The sequence below is a fragment of the Azolla caroliniana genome, unplaced genomic scaffold, assembly GCF_043228905.1.
Source record: "Azolla caroliniana isolate FFs.n. ecotype wild unplaced genomic scaffold, voAzoCaro1.0.p SCAF_7, whole genome shotgun sequence".
Lineage (NCBI taxonomy): Eukaryota > Viridiplantae > Streptophyta > Polypodiopsida > Salviniales > Salviniaceae > Azolla > Azolla caroliniana.
The window spans coordinates 19,180,039-19,199,677 of NW_028230442.1; the positions used below are offsets into that span (position 1 = coordinate 19,180,039).

Genomic DNA, 19,639 nt, shown 5'->3' on the forward strand with positions numbered 1-19,639 from the left:
GACGAAGGATTAGGTGCTATCCGTCTTCAAAGAGCTCCACGCGAGAGTGGAAAGAGAAACCGGCCGGAAGCTGAAGGTGGTTCGAGCATATAACTGAGGAGAATACCGAGGGCAGTTCGAGAAGTATTGCCGCTCGAAGGGAATCTGGCTCGAATTTACCGTGCCAAAGACGCCGGAACTAAACGGGCTGGCCGAGAGGATGAACCAGACCATAATGGAGAGGGTCCGGAGTATGCTGGCTCATGCAAAATTACCCAAGACGTTTTGGGTTGAGGCGCTGTCGACAGCGACGTATGTGATAAACAGATCACCCTAAGTACCCTTGGACGGAGACACGCCGCAGAAGGTGTGGACCGGTAAGGAAGTGTCCTACCGGCATCTGAAGGTGTTCAGGTGTCTCGTGTACGTGCATGTTGCTAAGGACCGGAGAGGAAAGTTAGATCCAAAGACCCGGCCATGCATATTCCTCGGTTACGGTGACGATGAGTTCGGCTACCGAGTGTGGGACCCAGTCAACAAGAAGGTATTCCGGAGTCGAGATATTATCTTCATGGAGGACAAGACGCTCGCCGACTGGGAGTCGGAGAAGAAGGTAATGAACTCTGAGTCGACCGGTAAGGATTGATTCTACGATGAGCAGCCCCAACCGGCAAGAGACCGGTTAGCACTCGATGAACCCGCCGGTTACAGTGAGGATACCAAACCGGCAGAAGAAGAAGTAGAGGAAGCTGGAACCGGAACCGGCCAAGACCCCGAATCGGATTCGGATGAAGATCAAATAGTGGAACCGGTTGCCGAAGGCCAAAGACAGTGATATCCTCTCAGAGAGAGAAGGGCCCCCTGAAGATTTCCGGATGCAGAGCATGTGCTGCTGACCGATGAGGGAGAGTCGGAAAGCTTCGAAGAAGCGAAGGATGACACCCACAACCGCAAATGGTTAAGTGCCATGCAGGATGAGATGGATTCCTTGCATGAGAACCATACGTACGAATTGGTGGAGTTGCTGAAAGGAAAGCGGGCACTCTGAAATAAGTGGGTGTACAAGTTGAAACCGGGAGATGTCGGCAACCCCCCAAGATACAAAGCCAGGATCATGGTGAAGGGGTTCCAGCAGAAGAAGGGCGTGGACTTCGACGAGATATTTGCCCCGGTAGTGAAGATGACCTCCATCCGGACGGTGCTGAGTATAGCGGCAAGCATGGACCTCGAGGTAGAGCAGTTGGACGTGAAGACGGCATTCCTTCACGGTGACCTCAAAGAGGAGATTTACATGCAGCAACCGGAAGGATTCGTGGGGAAAGGGAAGGAGCACCTAGTTTGCCGGTTGAAGAAGAGCCTATACGGACTGAAGCAAGCTCCCCGACAATGGTACCGGAAGTTCGACTCCTTCATGACCGATCAAGGGTACCACAAGACGCAGGCCGATCACTGTGTGTTTGTGAAGAAGTTCGGACGAGACGACTTCCTGATACTCCTTCTATACGTGGATGACATGTTGATCGTCGGACGGGACCAAGCCAAAATACGGATGTTGAAGAAGGCTCTCAATCAAACCTTCGCAATGAAAGACTTGGGTCCGGCAAGACAGATGTTGGGGATGCATATCATCCGGAACCGGCCAACGAAGCAGTTGTGGCTATCACAAGAGAAATACGTGACAAAGGTGCTTCAGCGGTTCAACATGTCAGATGCGAAACCAGTCGGATCGACACTTCCGGCAAACTGCAGGTTATCCGATAAGCAAAGCCCGAAGACGAAAGCAGAGAAGGCGGATATGATGAAGGTTCCATATGCCTCTGTTGTCAGGAGCTTAATGTACGCAATGGTGTGTACTCAACCGGATATTGGATACGCAGTCGGAGTGGTGAGCCGGTTCATGAGCAATCCCGGCAAGGAGCACTGGAACGCGGTCAAATGGATACTCCGGTACTTGAAGGGCACTTCAAATATGTGTCTCTGATTCGGCTCCGGAAAACCTCAACTTGACGGTTTTACCGATTCGGACATGTCGGTTAATGTGGATACCAGCCGGTCTACATCCGGGTATATAATGACATATGCAAGTGGAGCTGTTTCGTGGCAGTCGAGCCTGCAGAAGACGGTTGCGTTGTCAACCACAGAAGCGGAGTACATGGCGGCTGTGGAAGCTGGCAAGGAAATACTATGGATGAAGGACTTCATCGGAGAGCCCGGTATCCGGCAAGATGAATACCGACTCTATTGCGACAGTCAAAGTGCCATCCACCTTGCTAAGAATGCAGCCTACCATTCCTGGACGAAGCATATCCAGCGTAGGTATCACTGGATCCGGGAAAGAGTAGAAGATCGAGAGTTTGCACTGATGAAGATCCACACGACCGAGAATGGGTCAGATATGCTGACCAAAGTGTTGATACCTGACAAGTTGGATGCATGTCGAAAGCGGATCGGACTAGTAAGACATCCCATGCCGGAGTGAAGGGGGAGTTTGTTGGGAGACAGGTCCCTCCGGATGGTGAAGACCCGGTGAGAACCGGATGTGGAGTACCCGGCAACGGAAGACCCGGTGAGAACCGGATGAGGAGTACCCGGAAACGGAAGACTCGGTGAGAACCGGATGAGGAGTACCCGGAAACGGAAGACCCGGTGAGAACCGGATGACGAGTGCCCGGCAAGCACCGGATGATGCAGGCCCGGTGAGGAGTGCTCACCGGATGAAGGGACATATTCATAAATATGTTTTTGAGAGTCAATCGGGGCTATATTTGTAAATAGTCCAAAAGTCATTTTAGTATAAATATGACTTAGGGTAAACTTAGTGCAGAGGTTGCCATTGTCGTTGTCGCGATTGTGAGAGAGCAACCGTGTACAAAGAGAGAGAGAGAGAGAGAGAGAGAGAGAGAGAGAGAGAGAGAGAGAGAGAGAGACGAAGAGTTTGTATCTCTATTGTAACCGCCGCCTGTGGCGAAGACAGTGAACAAGAGGTCGTCGCCTCTGCGTTCATCTATTGTATATTGTTACATAGTGATAGTTAGCAGTCAGGGGACTATCGTGGTTTTTTCCCTAGTTTGGGTTTTTCCACGTAAACATCTTGTGTACTCTTCTCTCCATTGTGTCGTGCATTCATTCCCGTTTTTCTGTGTTTGATTCTAAGCTTGGTTGTGGCCGAGCATTGTACTCTTCGGTTGTAGCCAGAGACTATTCCACGTATTTTCTTACAAGATCACACATGCTTACCTAATAAGAGCCACAACCACACTAACATAGGATCAACATAAGTCAAGCCTTCTTAATAATAAGGTTGGGATCCTTCTTATATAAGTAGAAACCCTAGGCCCTAATGTGTTCACACTTACCTACTTTATCTCGAGTTATCAAGTGGTAACACACATAATAGTTATCTCACAATAGAATTGAATATTACAATTCATACCCTCACTCCTTTTAGAATTAACCCCATGTACTCATCATAAGATTAAGGAAAACTTTGAAAACCCATCTCATGATAAGTTATAGTTATGCACATAACATACTCCCCCACTTTAAAAGTTCAACATGATAAGAGGTAGATCAGAATTTAACTCTCTCAATATCATAAAAACATTTATTCAAATATGATAAGACCTCGTAATGTGTTTTTAGTTAACACTAATGGTGTAAATGTGATGAGGCCATAAGCAGCAATTAGAGTTTATTTGGGTATTTTAATGTGTCCCTAATGTGTTTAGATATAAATATGTGTGATTTTACGTGTAAGAGTAAGTGTGTGAATGTGTGTATGTTTGCATATAAATATATATTGAATTTGTAAATTTGTAGTTTGGGTATGGGAGGCTTAAAAGGTGTGAAGCCTAGGCTCAGATAATTAATGTTTACCTTGGCCAAGATTCAAGTAGCCAAATTGGCTTGTGTAACATAAGCAACGAGGAGACCCAACATTGACCTCTACATCAAGCAACACGTGGTGTTACAACTCTTCATAATGTGCAACAACTTTGCTCGCACAACGAAGAGCTCAACACAACGTTCATTAGCTTTACAAGATAGAACTCATCATGGTGAGCGCCACTCACCAAAATTCAATGAGTTTTGTCATTTAGAGTTGCCTACAATGGAACTCTAGCATCTACAAATTATAAATTCACTTGTTATAGAGCCACAAACTTGGTTGTGAGGGTCAATAGGTTTGACAAAACACTCATGTATTCTTATTCATTCATTGTCACTAATACTCACTATAAATTGATGGGTGCTGGCCTAACTCACAATAGTTGGAAGGATAAAGGCATTTCTAATGACTGGAAGGCAAATCATTGGCTCTAAATTGATGGGTGTTGGCCTAACTCGCAATAGTTGGAAGGATAAAGGCATTTCTGATGACTGGTTGAAGTCGTTTTGGAGGAGGCTATGGGCGTTCGATATGCCAGAAAAAATAAAGCTTTGGTTGTGGCTTCTTAGTCACAAAGCGGTGTCGGTGGGGGAGTGGCTTAGGTGTCGTGGTGGTGAGGCTAGATGCAAAAGTTGTGGACACCCTTTGGAATCAATTCCTCATTGTTTTTGGAATTGCAGCGAGGCTATTAACATTTGGGGTAGAAGTCTCAGGATAGTGGCAGCATGCGGAGTGAATGGGAGAGTTGTATGGGGGTCCGTACAAGGGCTGAAGTTAACAGGGGAAGGCTGGGCTGAACAGTTAAACCCCCACGGACATGGTTTTATAGTGCAGGATGGCAAGGTGTTTCAACGAGCTGGAGTTCGACATGGCACTAACTCAGAATTTTTTGAAGAGATATGGATGATGGTGTCTTGTTTATCGGTCTGGCACATTTGGACCAACCGTTGTAAATTTGTTTTTCAACAACAAAAGATCCCTAGCGGTGAGGTATTATTAAATATCTGGTTTGAGTTGGTATCTTGGCTGCGGGAACGATACGACTCAATTAAGGGGGAATCTGATGCAGCTGGAAGATCTCGATCAAAGTTCTTGCTAAAATGGGGTAATTCTCCTATGGTGGGCAGATCATCATCAGGGCCTCAATGGAACTACCAAGCACCCCGATGGCTGTTTCCGGTTTCCAACAGCGTCTAGGTGCTGTAAATCTGTATAGATATGGTACAAATTATTAGGTTATTGGAGTTGTTTGGATACGTTTGTTGAAAATGAGGTGGGGACTATGTCCACTTTGGTGGGAAGGCCAGAGTGAGGGCTGGTGAGAAGAACTTTGGGTGTTCTATGATGTAATTTTGTTTGCTAACTAATGCGAAGTAGTGTTTTTTTGGGAAAAAAAAAAAAAAATACTCACTATAAATAATGGAACACTTGGTAAAATTCCCTTGAAAGAAAAAAAGAGTCATGAATCAAATTATCAATGCCAAAGCCAAAAACAATATATGAATTTGAAAATGAATAAAAAGGATATTTTATATTTGATATAAAATAAGAATAAGAACAGAAGTAGAAGAATGATTTCAATTGAAGAAGTGTATTGAATGAGAATGGGTTAACATTAAGATACCCCTATATATAGTACTTGTAATCCAATAGATCTCCCCTATATATGTATATATAGTACCTCTAATCCCAATGCATGCTTGCCACTTGGTGACCATGCATTGGTTTCAAAGGAGGTGCTACCAACACCTATAATGCATAATGTTAGAATATGTACTATAAATATTATAAATGTATTATATAGATTATAGCTTCTTGGCTAAGGTTCATGATGTATATGGACAGGGCAGGAATTTGACGGGTGTCATGCCCGTCAAAGGCCATTTTGCCCGTCAAAAACATACACCTACTAAAAATGTCCGTCAAGTGACATATAAAGTATAAAATTTTCCTTTTCATGTGAAAGGCCCCTTAAAATTATACATGTCAAATGACATGCTAAAATTTTATTTTCTATGTCATTATTCATATATATTATATATATATACCACATATTGTCATATAAAATTTAAATATATGTACTATCATACTATCATCTATGTAGTATCAAGATTCAATTTGACTATATAGTATGAAGTGTGTAATATACTAAATTCTAATATATATATATATATATATATTTATTTATTTATAACACGCTTAAAATAATATCATATAAATTGTAATGATGAATCCTCAAATCAATTTAAATTTTAAACAATAACCTTGGTGCTTTATTAAATACTCTAAAAAATACTAGAGTGTAGACTAGTCACTCTAGGTTTGATTTTAAGTTTTCTTAAAGTAAATGTTTTACTAACCTACTTTTTTATACATACTTATTACTTATTACTTAATACTTAATACTTATTACTGTGCTTTATTAAAAAATTAGGGTTAGTAATAACTTTTTAGTATAGGAAAAAGGTGAGTACTTACTACTTACTACTTACTGTTAGGTAACAAGTTATTTTTCAACTTAAAAATGATTGATTTTATGTAGCCTTTTGTGCAGCAGGAATAGAACAAAGAAAGACATCCTTCAACCTTCAACATTTTTTAACTACAGTTTAAAAATGTAAGTTACCATGATCATCTATCATATTATGTTCATTTAGCAAGTTATTATATTGTTTTGGTATTACCTTAATACCTCTAAAAATAAACTAAAAGTATTTCATTTCAATAAGGTTTGATTTTAAGTTTTTTTAAACTAAATGTTTTACTAACCTATTGTTTTATACATACTTATTACGTTTTACTATGCTTTATTAAAAAATTAGGGTTAATAATAACTTATTAGTATAGGAAAAGGTGAGTACTTACTATTAGGTAGCAAGCTATTGTTCCAATTAAAAATTATTGATTCTATGTAGCCTTTTTGTGCAGTGGGAATAGAACAAAAACAGCCTTCAACCTTCAACATTTTTTAACTACATTTTAAAAATGTAAGTTACCATGAATATCTATCATATTATGTTCATTTAACAAGTTATTATACAATATTGTTTTTGTATTACCTTAATACCTAAACAATAACTTCAATGTCTCTATTATAGTGAAATGAAATACTTTTAGTACATTTTTAGATGTCTATTATTTAAATAATTTCAGGGGGAAAACAAAGAACCAAGCACAACAACATTCTATTAAGACTATGTTTTGCAAGGCAACACATGTTAATGATGCTCCAAATAATGAGCACGAGGTGGTTACAAACACAAATGAGTCGAGATCTTCTTATAACAAACAAAAAAGAAAGTGGAGAAACCAATGGACTTTGCTTCACCCATGGGCATATGTGACAAAGTCCCTATTAGGTGATGATATAATCAAATGCATGTGGTGTGAAGATGCAAGAAAGAACAATGTATTTGCGGATGGTGGATCTCAAAGCATGCAAATGTCTTCATTGAATGAACATGCAAAGTCATCCGATCATGTGATAGCAAGTGCCATGTATAATGCAAAAAGACAAAAGGAAAATGCAAATGTGAAAGGCCCAATGGATGACAAAATTTCAGAAATCATGCATTTAGAATATGAGAGGATACTTTTATGCATGAAGTTGGTTCATTTTCATGCTTGCAATGATATTCCATTAGAGAAATATGTAAAACAATGTATGTTACAAAGAGAACTTGGTACTCCAAACGCCCCTGCCTCAAAAGAATATGGTGCTTATGCTAATGCTAAATCTGCAAGAGAATTCTTAATGGCCATTAAGAACCACACAAGGAAACTCTTGTATGATGAAATTCGTGGAAGTCCATTTTTCTCCATCTTGATTGATGAAAGCACTGATCGTACATTGGAAAAACACCTCATTATCTATGTATTGTACTTAAGTGAAGGTGGCAAAGGGGAGCCACATTGTAAATTTGCGCGACTTCTTCCGGTGGAAAATGTGAAAGCTGAAGGTATCTACAAGTCTATCAATGAATTCATTTTGGAGAGCAATTTAGATTTAAAAAAACTTGTGGCTTTTGCAAGTGATGGGGCATCATCTATGATAGGGAAGAACAATGGTGCAATTTCTAAGTTTCAATCCATGATGCCTAATATTTTGGGAGTACATTGCATTGCACATCGTGAAGCACTTGCCATAAAAGATGCATATATAATGTCTCATGCCCATGTGTTTAGCTTCCTTGATGTATTTGCAAATAAAGTATACTCTTGGTTGGGAAAGTCAACTAATAGACACAAGGAGCTAAAAGAGATAATGAAACGACATGGTAAGGGTGATTTGAAGGTGCTTAAAATTCACTCCATAAGATGGTTATCTCGAGGCCAAGTAATGGAGAGACTAGTTACACTTATGCCCGCAATTTTAGAACAATGGGAAAAACATGAGAAAAAATGGTACGAGTATGCTACTATATTCCAAGTGCAATTTATGTTGCACCTATTGGCAGATATTCTTGTGGAATTAAATAAATTAAATGAGCAATTCCAAAGGGAATTAATGGATGTAACTATGCTTGGTGTTCACTTGGATTTGATCCATGAGAAACTTCGAAGAAGATATTTATCGTGTGAAACATTTGGCACCGGGTCTATGTTTCTTGCAAGCTTTTTATCGAATGTGAAAGATGGCATACTCATATATATTCGATGTGATAGTGTTACTCATTCACATCCATTGAAGTTTATACCGATTCCAAACCCAAAGGAGGTAGCAAATCGATCAAGAATAATGAGTGGTCTTGATAGTGAGAATGAAGATAATGATTCTAACTTGAATATGTTTAATGGTAATGCGGAAAATGGTAGTTTGGATGAATGCATTAGAATTGGAAAAACTTTTGTCCAACATGTTATTGATGCCTTAAACAATCGTTTCCCGGATGTTACATTTTTCAATGCTATCAAGTTGTTTAATCCATCTTCATATCCCATTGAGGAAAATGAAAGAGAGAAAAAGACAAAGGAATGGATGCACAAACTTATTGGGAAGTTTAACATTGATAGGCAAATTGTTGACATGAAAAGATGCTTCAATGAACGAGAAGATTTTGTTGGTATGCTTGTGAGAATTGCTAAAGGAAGAGGAATGCATGATGCATGGGATATTTGTTGCAAAGCACAATCTTGGTGGCAATTATTTCCGGGTATTATGCAATTGTGGCAACTATGTATGACTATTCCTATTAGTACAGCTGCATGTGAACGAGGCTTTTCACGTCAAAATATCATAAAAAATGATATTAGAAATGGTTTATCTTTGGAAACTTTAGATGCTTTGATGTTTATATCCTTGAATGCTCAAGAGACATCAAACATTTGTTGGAGGGATATATTTAACCTTTGGTTTGAAGAGAAAGAGAGAAGGATAGTATCATTGAACAATGCTTAGTAATAAGTATGAGGAGTCCCGGTATGATAAACATTTTTTTGTGTTTTTTGGGCTTTAAGAAATATATGATGATTAAGTATTCGATTTGTATGATTATTTGTTTGAAGCTTATTGTATCCACTTTGCAAGAATGAATTATGATTATGGATACATATATAGTTTGTACTTTGGCTTAAAAAACATTAACACTTTTTTGGTAAAAAAAAAACATTAACACGATATTTATTTTCTGTATTTCATTATCTTTGCGAGGTAGTTGTGTCTATTTGTGTACCTTCTATAGTAATAAAATGTATAATAATGAAGCATCATATAGAGCTTTTCATTATAAGAAATTTGTATGTCAAATGACATGTTAATTTTTGCACTCTTACGTCATATGACATACATCTTTAAAAAATGCCCGTCAAAAAACTTTAAGACTAACCCGTCAAATTCAGGCCCTGTATATGGAGGGGGTCATGGATTTAAGTCCTTAGCAAAATGTATGACATTTGGTATGATTATATGATAACGCTTGTTATGGAACCACAAGAATTTAGGGTCCTTGAAAAATCCCAAAACTATGTCTATTTGTTGTTTTCAACTTTGGGAGATCCCACTTCAAACCTGCATTCTTAACTTCGAGTGTTATTAAGAACTTCCCAGTGTCCACTGTTACTAGTTAGAATATGTATTATAAATATTATAAATGTATTGTATAGATTATAGCTTATTGGATAAGGTTCATGATATATATGGAGGGCATCATTGATTGAAGTCCTTAGCAAAGATATTTGGTATGATTATGATAACGCTTATTATGGAACCACGAGAATTTAGTTTCAAAAATCCCCCAAAACTATGTCTATTTGTTGTTTTCAACTTTGGGAGATCCCACTTCAAACACGCATTCTTAACTTTGAGTGTTATTAAGAACTTCCCAATGTCTACTCCGACGACTTGGTCACTGGTCGCTTACGCTTTTGGCAATAACGGAGGAACGCGCCAATGGTGATGCAAGGAGGAAACGGCCCAAGGTGGAACTACCAACCCCCATGCAGGTTGTTTCCTACTCACCTCCCACCCTCCCTCCGTTGTAGGCTAGAGGATCATGCTCATGCTGGCCAGCGATGATTACAACTAGTTTATAGCTCTAGATACCTACTTACATCAAGTAGAAAGTAAGATAGGATGTATGTAGTCTCATATTCTTGAACTCAGTCGAGGGGTGATTCCCCGTTTTCTTGTATAGTGTTTCTGTAAAAATCTCTCCTAACTAATAGGAAAGTAGCTCTTTTTTGGGAAAAAAAAGGAACTTCCCGGTGTCTACTCAACGCATTATGTGTTTGCCATCGTTAAATTGTGGGTTTTCACCTTACATAGAGGTTTCCCACTAAAACTAATGAGAAGTAGCTTCTTTTTGGGAAAAAAAAAATATTAAGTCTTAGAAAAAAATAGTACTTCTTGAACATAATTTCGCTTTGTGTGACTATGTGACACCATGAATGGAGTAGAATAATATGCATTTAAGTCAAGGAGAGTTATGAGAGAGGTGGCATTCAATACACATCTCCCATTTGTATAAAATGTTTTTGTAATACAGATAAATGCAAACACGAATTCTGAGCTAAAAATCATTATATCCATTTTACTATGTCCACCTTTGTAATTCAATTATTACTCTCTACCAATTATTAAGTTCTCAACTCTCATTATCTTATCTATTAAGGTAATTGTACATAAGCTATTCGTTGTCTCTTAGGGAGAACAACATTGTTGAGGTATATTTTCTAATCATAATCTTCTAAGTGTAATTGTCTCTTCTTAAGCAAGCAAATAAGTGTATGCTATTGTTCTAACTTCCATTAATAAAGAAGTAGTCCTATGAATTCCAATTTGATACTCATGGTACACACCAACGGCATCTATCAGAAGTTTATTGGAGGTCAATCTTGCTTGGTGTCGGAGGCATCTCTTGCATAACACATTAGTTTACACGTATGATGGTGGTGTTGAATGGTTGACACGTGATGACAATGGTGGGCAATTAGGTTGTGTTTGGTGATTGATTTAAAACTCTACCATGTTTGGAATGGGGCACACTCTTCCTATATATAGATTGAGGAGGATGTCAACTGCATATTTATTACATGCCCACTTCTACAACCACTGGGATTGTTATATCCTAACTTTGGTTATCATTAATTAGGAAAACTTTGTCACCCTTTCAATTGGGTTTTGCACACAGTGGCAAAGTTGTATCCTTTTTATTGTATAAGGTAGTGTTTGATGGCCTCAAATATTAGGATCTATGATATTCTTAAAATATGAGAAATGTGTTTATTTTTTGTGATCTCCATGAAGTACCACAACATATATACTTACGGGTTGAAAAAGATATGGCAGTTTAGCCGTGGGAGATTTACAAGTACCTTGTTCTTTGGCAAGTTGTCTTTACATTACCTTGTCGTACAACACATTAGAGGGTTTTACCTTGACATGGGGAAGACATAGTTGGATACAAAAATAATAGATAGATCATTGACATGGAGAAGAATGTTGAGATAATGATGAAAAAGTAAATGATGTCTATGGGTTGGGTGCAACGAGCTCAGAATGCCATGCCACTACCAGATTGCGACCCCAACAAATAATTGTTGTCCATTGTTAGTTGCTTACTTTTAAAAAAATTAAGCAAATGCATGGCCCATTCGTCCACTAAAACAACCTTTTACATGTACTTTATTTTTCACTCATTGTCATGTGTGTTCGACTTATGCTACATCTTTAATCCTTACTTTCCAAATCCCCTCGAAAATCCAAATTTCAGTCATGGAATACACTTGCAAATTCTCAATGCCTACTCATGCCTTTCATTCACACTTTTCTCCTTATTTCTTCAAAAACAAGGATGATTAAAAATTGACAACCTACACTCTTTGTTGCCCTACGTTTTTTAACAATTTACACTAACAAGATAATGAGGTTCAATATAACATTTCTTTTTGTCCGTATGAAATAGATACTCGTATATACATTCCCAAAAGGAGGTATTGATATTATTAAGAATTTCAACTGTTATCTCCCTCATACTCATACATACATTATGCTAAATTGTTGAGGGAAGGAATTAATCACAAATACTATTTCCTATGAAAGCTAACGGGAACATCGAAGAGCCAGGTCAATCGATTATCTATGAGGTTTGTCCTACATAGAACACAACATCCAATGTGCAATTTCACTGTGTTTTATGGCTTGGGCTAGCTTTTGCTCACTTATAAGCACATAGAGAGTGTCTACAAGAAAACCACAATCACGTGATGAAATATACAAGTTCTTATCTACATCAATACACATACTTGTGGGTGTGGTTATGATTTGAAATAAAGCAAGTGTAGTGATACACTATCCATCATGGATCGTATGGAAGATTCATGATATTTGAGTAAGGTCAATGGAGCACCTTTCTATGCTCCTCCCAATGCCACCATGTTGAATTCATGTTTGTCATGGAAGAGGGATTTGGTCATAATGTGTACTTTAAGAACACAAAGATGCCCCAAAAGTGCATCTTATAGAGTACGGACGTTAGGTCATTGGAATCACATATGCACATATGATCACAGGTGGATACACACCGGGGTTGAACCTCTTTTTTAAAATGTAAGAGAATGAAATGACAAATGGTCAATTATTATCGAGGCGAAGAACTGCAAACAATTAATTAGTTGGTTGTGTAAGTGTCGTGAGGTTATAACACATACAATAACTTAAAAAAACACAAGCATTGCAAGCACTGCCACGGTGGCGCAGTGGACAAGTAGAAAAGTGTAGATTGATTCGAGAAAGTGGTGACGGTTAGAAACAGTGTCTGAGCAAGCCCATGCCCCTGTTGAAACGTGAGGGCATCCGAACGCATGAGTGTGTGTCTAATGACTCGACTCTCTATAAGAACATCTGTACATATATGATCATAAATGTTTTTAACCCTTGACTTTCATGGCGGTGTCCTAAGTCCTTCTCTATGTGTGTATGTCTCTCTCTCTCTCTCTCTCTCTCTCTCTTTGTGTGATTTGTATATACATATTACATATGCCACATGTATTGTTATGTTAATTATTTGATATTATGATGTACTCTCACAGAGATTCCTTTCTACTTCACCAAAAAAGAACACAGAAATACACACACACACACTCTCTCTCTCTCTCTCTCTCACTGTACGCACACACACACTCACACCTTCTCTCTGCGTACACACACGCACACACACACACACAATCTCTCTCTGCACACACACACACATTCTCTCTCTACACACAGACACACACATATCGTACCTTCTCTCTCTCTGCACACATGTACATTCTCTCTCTCTGCACACACACACACACAATCTCTCTCTGCACACACACACACACACACACTCTCTCTCTCTCTCTCACTGTACGCACACACACACTCACACCTTCTCTCTGCGTACATACACGCGCACACACACACACAATCTCTCTCTGCACACACACACACATTCTCTCTCTACACACAGACACACACATCTCGTACCTTCTCTCTCTCTGCACACATGTACATTCTCTCTCTCTGCACACACACACACACAATCTCTCTCTGCACACACACACACATTCTCTCTCTACACACACACACACATATCGTACCTTCTCTCTCTCTGCACACACACACACATACTCTCTCTCTCTCTCTCTCTCTCTCTTTCTTGCTTTCTTTCTTTCTTTCTGCACACACCTACTCTATTTCATACACCCCCCTCCATCCCTCCCTCCCTCGCTCTCTCTTTCCTTCACGCACCTGCAAAACATACATACATACATACACAGGCAGGCAGGCAGGCAAGGATTCGCAGACAGACGTGGAGAGAAGGAGAGAGAGAGAGAGAGCGAGCTTGGCATTGATTCGGAATGAATTTGAACAAAGACGTTGGTGCGCACAAGAACATGGTTCTCTTCTCTCTTTCCTTACCCTTCGATCTCGACGTTTCATCACTTGTAAGTCTCTCTCTCTCTCTCTCTCTCTCTCAAATGAGTTCCTGAATTCGTATCTATCTATCTATCTATCTAATATATCGCCATCGCCATCGCTAATCTTTAACCTTCAACGTTTCGTTTATTTCACGTTTCCTTCTTCTTCTGCTTCTTCTTCATCATCATCATCTTCTTCTTCTTCTTTGTGATTTGGTTCTAATTAATCAGTGGGGAGAAAATGGCGGAATTAGTGGCCCGTTAAAGAAGGTCGCTCCATGACTGTCTTGTTTTTCCAATTGGAAAGAGGGAAACCAGAGTCGGTTTTGTTTCTCTTCTTCTTGTTCCCCCCCTCTCTCTCTCTGCGTGTCTCTAATGGTTATGCCATACCTAAAGTTTTAAACGGAAATGCGTAACATTCTGTTATTTCCTGTTTAACTATATCCAATCCAAACTCGTTTTGCTCACGATTTTTTTCTTTTTCCTCTATTCCTTTCTCATTTGACCAAAAATGAAAACGTAGACAAGTAGTATTACGTTTGTCCGTTATGCTTCAGTTCGTCAATTCTCTTCAGTGAAACAAAGGGGGCAGACGCCAGTGTTGTTAATCATGCAACTCTAACTTGCTTGTCTCGAACCATAAATCATTCTCATCCTCGCAATCTTGAATGGAAACGTCAATGTAGGTGCTTTAATTTTTTGTCCTTTCTGTGTCTTCTTCTAGTTCTATTGTAGGTGCTTTCATTTCAATTGCAATGTTAACACAATGCCAAAAAAATGAATTTATTTTGTTAATTTAGTTCCATAACTAGCGTTACTTAGTGTTGAATTTGCTAAGTTCTTACAGTGAAGCTATTAAAATGACTCTGTTTGTGTCCGTACTTATTCTTATGCATTACATTTTGCATGGTTAACATTTGCATTTGGTCTATTCTTGAGTTTCTGTTCGAGATCAGCATTAGAGATATCATAATCATTAGAATATGCAAGAAATTTTCAGGATTTCCGTTCTTTGGAAGTAATTTGGGAATTGTTTGAATATTGCTTTGTGAAGAATTGTGGTGTTATATTCTTCTTAACATGTTGATATGTTCAGCAAATCCATTCACAATTCAAGAATACGACTATATATTGATACAGCATTTAAGATACAATTATCTTCATATAAGAGAGCATGCATGTGAATTGTGAACGGACTATAACATTAAGTAGGATAAAATAAGAATATATTTATCTTCTAGTTTTGATAACAAGCCTAACTGCTTTCCATTTAATGCCATTTTCAGTGCTTATAACTTATTTGTCTTGATCACTACGTTTCATGAGAGGTCAAAGCTTTGGATCAACAAATTTGCAATGTCAGCATACACATATGTGAGTACTTTATAGTTTGCAGCTGCAATTTCCCAATATTTTGTATGCAACTTGCAGAGAATGTGTATTTTTTAGCATAAATTTATGAAGAGTAGAATGTCCATTCTCATAAAATTACCTGTTGTGTTTATCTCATGCATCCTGCTGATGCGAAGATGCACTCAGAATGTGAATTTTTTGTTTTCCTTGTTAGTGAACTCTGAAAAGAAAATATAACGACAATCTCAAAAGGAACATTTTGAGAAAAATAGAGTTAAATGTATATAATGGACTGAAATTTCAATGCTAAAAGTCAAAGACCAACAACTTTAAGTTTAGAGCTCAGGGTTAGGTTATTGATAATACTTTAGAAAGGTAAAATATTGGAAGTATTGTAGTAGCAAGGAAAATTAAACAAAATGCGTTTCTTAGAGTAAGCATGATTTTTGTTGTAGTCTCCCCATATAAAATGAGAGGACATGACCAAGATTATAAACTCAAATAAAGGGGTCTTATGACAAGTATTCAGGTTGTAACTGCAGTGGTGGATTGTAGGAGAGTATAGGCAAAGGAGATAAGATCTTGACAGGCAAAGAGAAGTCCTATATTTGGTTGTCTTAGTAAGTAATTTATCAGGATTCTATGATTTGAGGTTTTTAATACCACTTAAGGTATGGATATTTTGACAACCTTTACGTTTCTTAGAAAATATTTTGAGTTTTGGTAATCTTGCTTTATAATATCATCGTTAAATTTATTTATTTATTTTTATCTGTTAGAGACCAACTTACGATCTATTTTCTATTCGAGTTTTAAAGTTCAATGATGCTTATGAAGAAATTTGCACTTCCCCTTAGGCATCACCAGTCTTATAGACAAAGGAATCCTTAGGATCTAGTCCATATTCTGCTGTATCAGCAATTTGGCTATAATTAACTCTTTGTATATGATTCATAAGCATGTCACTTGATGTATCTTAATTAGTCAAAAAGGGCATCCACATTGAGAATGGAATGTTAAATGTTTTATTTTTCAGATTGCAATTTGACTAGCTCTCCAATTTAATTTTTAACATGCATGAATGCATATACAAAAATATTTATATGGAAAAGGGAATTATTCAGAGTTAGAAGAATCTTTGGAAAAGTCTGTTTATTCTTAAAAACCTTGAAGCTGACAATGTGAGTAATAATAATCCTTTTTTTTTTAATTGTCATATAGGAACCTTTGGTCTTCCCATTAACGTACTTATATACCAAGTTCAAGATCTCTTCAAGTTTTTGTTTGTAAAAATATTCACAAAGAATTACACTTTGAATTCAACATAATCTCAAAGAGAAGATATTTATTCTCAAGAATATTGCCGCAGGACCTATACCTTTAGATGTAATGCTAATTTAATAAGAACCTTATAAAATTGAGATCCATTGAAAATTATTTGTAGTACTTTGAATGAAGTTTCTAGATTATTACTTAAATAAAGATTTTCTGCTGTAGGTGACAAAAGTTTTAGAATAATAACCTGCAAGCTACTTAAACATTGCTCCTAGACAGATTGATAGAGGAGAGATGGATAGATCTCTGTAGATGTTCTTGGAATGCTACAACATTATCAACATTACTATATATGGACTTATCCACTCTTGCATAGGTTTTCTTGCATTTGCACACCATGAAGAAGATGCATTAGCTCTTAACCTTGTCAGTATGATAAAAAGGAAATAATCCCCAGTTTTTCTTTATTTCCCCAAAAATGTGCCCTTGCTCAAAGTGCTATTTGAGCGTTCCTATTGTCAATTCATTCCCTCATCCTCTCTTTTAGAGGTTGAAAAAGGGCATTTGGGGAAATAAAGAAGAAAAACAGGAGCATTTCCAAGTTTTTCCCAAGATGAAATTATGACAAAGGTCCATTTTTTATTTATTGAACCACATTAAATTGTTTTACAGGAACTTTATACAATGAGATAAGAAGTGACGATGATATATGACTGCCAAGAACGTTAAAGGTCAAACTCTTATCTCACTTTGTGTTTTTAAAATGATATGTAGTCAAAATATTCTTACTTACTAGTTCCATGTATAGTGTCCTCAGTTCAAGAAAATCTTAGTTATGAGTTTATAATTCCCTTCCTTGTCTTTCAGTATGCTGGTTGGTAATGTAGTCTATATGGTACAACAGTATTTATATTGTTTGTGTAAAGCACCTCTTTTTGGCTCCGAAATATGGAGTGTGATTATTTGGAATCTGAAGGATTATATTATGGTTTCTGCAGAAGATTAATTGCTAATACAATGGTAGGACAGATTCGAAGTGTCTCTTGCCATCTATCTGCCCAAAGTATTTCATATTCTCTTTGCTGGGAGAATACATCCTGCTGCCATAAATTTGTGCTAGCAGTCACAGTTTTAATACTTGCTCCGATTATTTTACTATGTTCTTCATGGCATCCTCTCCTCTCTACATCAAGGAAAGTTGTATGGGAGGATAACTCCATGACCATTCTCTCAGGGAATCTAGAGTACATACAATCCACGCAAATTGTTTGGCAAATTCCATCATCTCCTAAAGCCATCCTTTTTATTGCGCATGGATGCTATGGCCGAGCAACCTTCTTCTGGGATAAGAGTGAAAATTGTGCTGAATGTATTGGTCTTCCTGAAGAGAGAACCATTGTTTTTCATGCAATAACTAAAGGATATGCGGTCATTGCCATATCTAGCACAAGAGAGTGTTGGGGTTTAAAGGCCGATAAGAAAGAAGTTCTTAATATACTCTCCTCTTGGATCATGAAAGAAGGACTTAAAAGTCTCCCGGTAGTGGCTCTTGGCTCATCCTCTGGTGGATTCTTCATCTCAGCATTGGCCGAAGAGTACAAATTCAGCTCTCTAGTTATCATGGTTTCTGAAGGGAAATTCAAAGGAATGCAAGTAAAACCAGACTATCCACCAACATTGTTTGTACATATGGCCAAGGATAAGAGGAGAGCTAGTTTAATTAAAGATGCAGTATCACTCCTTGAAAGCAAAGGTGTAGAAGCTGCGGAGGTGAAGTGTTATCAGATTCCTGTCACACCTCAACTGTTTATAAGAATCCCTGGTATGGATGTGAAGACATCGTATCGTATTTATTATGCATTAAGAGGGAGTAGCATACTCGATCGAAATAGTATAATGACCAAAGATGGGCGTTCGATAGATTGGATGAAGCATCTTAAAGTAAGGAATGCGATGCCGGAAGCCGAGTTGAGAAAGTGGGAACGGCATTTACAAGAACTGCTGAATGTTGCTTATGGCTATCACGAAATGACAAGCTCACAAGCAAATGAAATCTTTGAATGGTTCAATCGGCATCTTCCGCTTGATGAAACTATGCTTGAATAGGGAGATATCGGCCAAGGGTTGTCATTTTTAGTTAATAGATATATTGTTGTTTTTGTGTACCAGGATCATGTGATATAAATATATATGCACCGTGAAATAATAGAGTGTGCAAGTAGAATAGATGTTAAATAGTGTGTAGAATGGGCTTGCCTTTTTACAAAACTGCTGCAATGCCCTTGATATTGTAAATTTTCATTCCAGGACTCTGATATGTGGAATAACCATGCAGAGAGAGGAACTGGATAAAAAGATATAATGCTTGCTCCATTGATAAACAAAAGTTTCAACTTTGTCGCATAGTACTTACATTAAAGAATATAGCTATTCCAATGTTTCCTGAGTTGTGTTACGATGAATGTATAAGAAATTGCATTTACCATCCCACATTGAGCTATTTTGATTATTAACAGTCATTTGCACGTCATGCATTTGAGATTGGTAGTTCAAAATGCAGAGATAAGCATTCATTTCAAGGTCTTACCTTTCTTTTATGAAGTTTTGATGGATGTGAGGTATGTGAGGTATTGTTAGTTATTTATAATGATATGCTCCACTTTAGAGTTCACGTGTTTCATAATGGTTCGTTAAGTTGGCCAAAATAGTGTAGCATTCTTGCAAAGGAAATGATGCCTAAGTATTCTCTTAAGCATATAA

The 19,639-nt window shown here is 37.8% G+C and overlaps 2 protein-coding genes across 4 annotated transcripts; both read left to right on the top strand.

The window, feature by feature from the left end:
* The first annotated feature begins 7,888 nt into the window (after window positions 1-7,888).
* On the top strand, window positions 7,889-9,266 carry LOC147862207 (uncharacterized). The gene has a single exon (XM_087322366.1). It carries the CDS (start codon window positions 7,917-7,919, stop codon window positions 9,264-9,266), a length of 1,350 nt encoding a protein of 449 aa, XP_087178492.1. The 5' UTR covers window positions 7,889-7,916.
* Window positions 9,267-14,055: 4,789 nt separating this feature from the next.
* LOC147862208 (uncharacterized) lies at window positions 14,056-19,279 on the top strand. 3 transcript variants are annotated; one of them, XR_015530043.1, is made up of 3 exons: window positions 14,056-14,278; window positions 15,538-15,625; window positions 17,429-17,536. XR_015530043.1 is itself a non-coding variant. In XM_087322714.1 (2 exons), the coding sequence occupies exon 2, from the start codon at window positions 17,897-17,899 to the stop codon at window positions 18,983-18,985; it is 1,089 nt and encodes a 362-aa protein (XP_087178840.1). In that variant the 5' UTR covers window positions 14,112-14,278; window positions 17,878-17,896; the 3' UTR covers window positions 18,986-19,279. The 3 variants fall into 3 exon arrangements, 2 of the variants coding, with proteins under 2 accessions (XP_087178840.1, XP_087178841.1); XM_087322714.1 differs by lacking the exons at window positions 15,538-15,625; window positions 17,429-17,536 and adding an exon at window positions 17,878-19,279 and having other exon boundaries at window positions 14,112-14,278; XM_087322715.1 differs by lacking the exons at window positions 14,056-14,278; window positions 15,538-15,625; window positions 17,429-17,536 and adding exons at window positions 17,552-17,610; window positions 17,878-19,279.
* Window positions 19,280-19,639: the final 360 nt, after the last annotated feature.

What these genes read in the sequence shown, in the direction of transcription:
- LOC147862207 (XM_087322366.1), top strand. Translation starts at nt 7,917, where the DNA reads ATGATAGGGAAGAACAATGGTGCAATTTCTAAGTTTCAATCCATGATG.
- LOC147862208 (XM_087322714.1), top strand. Translation starts at nt 17,897, where the DNA reads ATGGTAGGACAGATTCGAAGTGTCTCTTGCCATCTATCTGCCCAAAGT.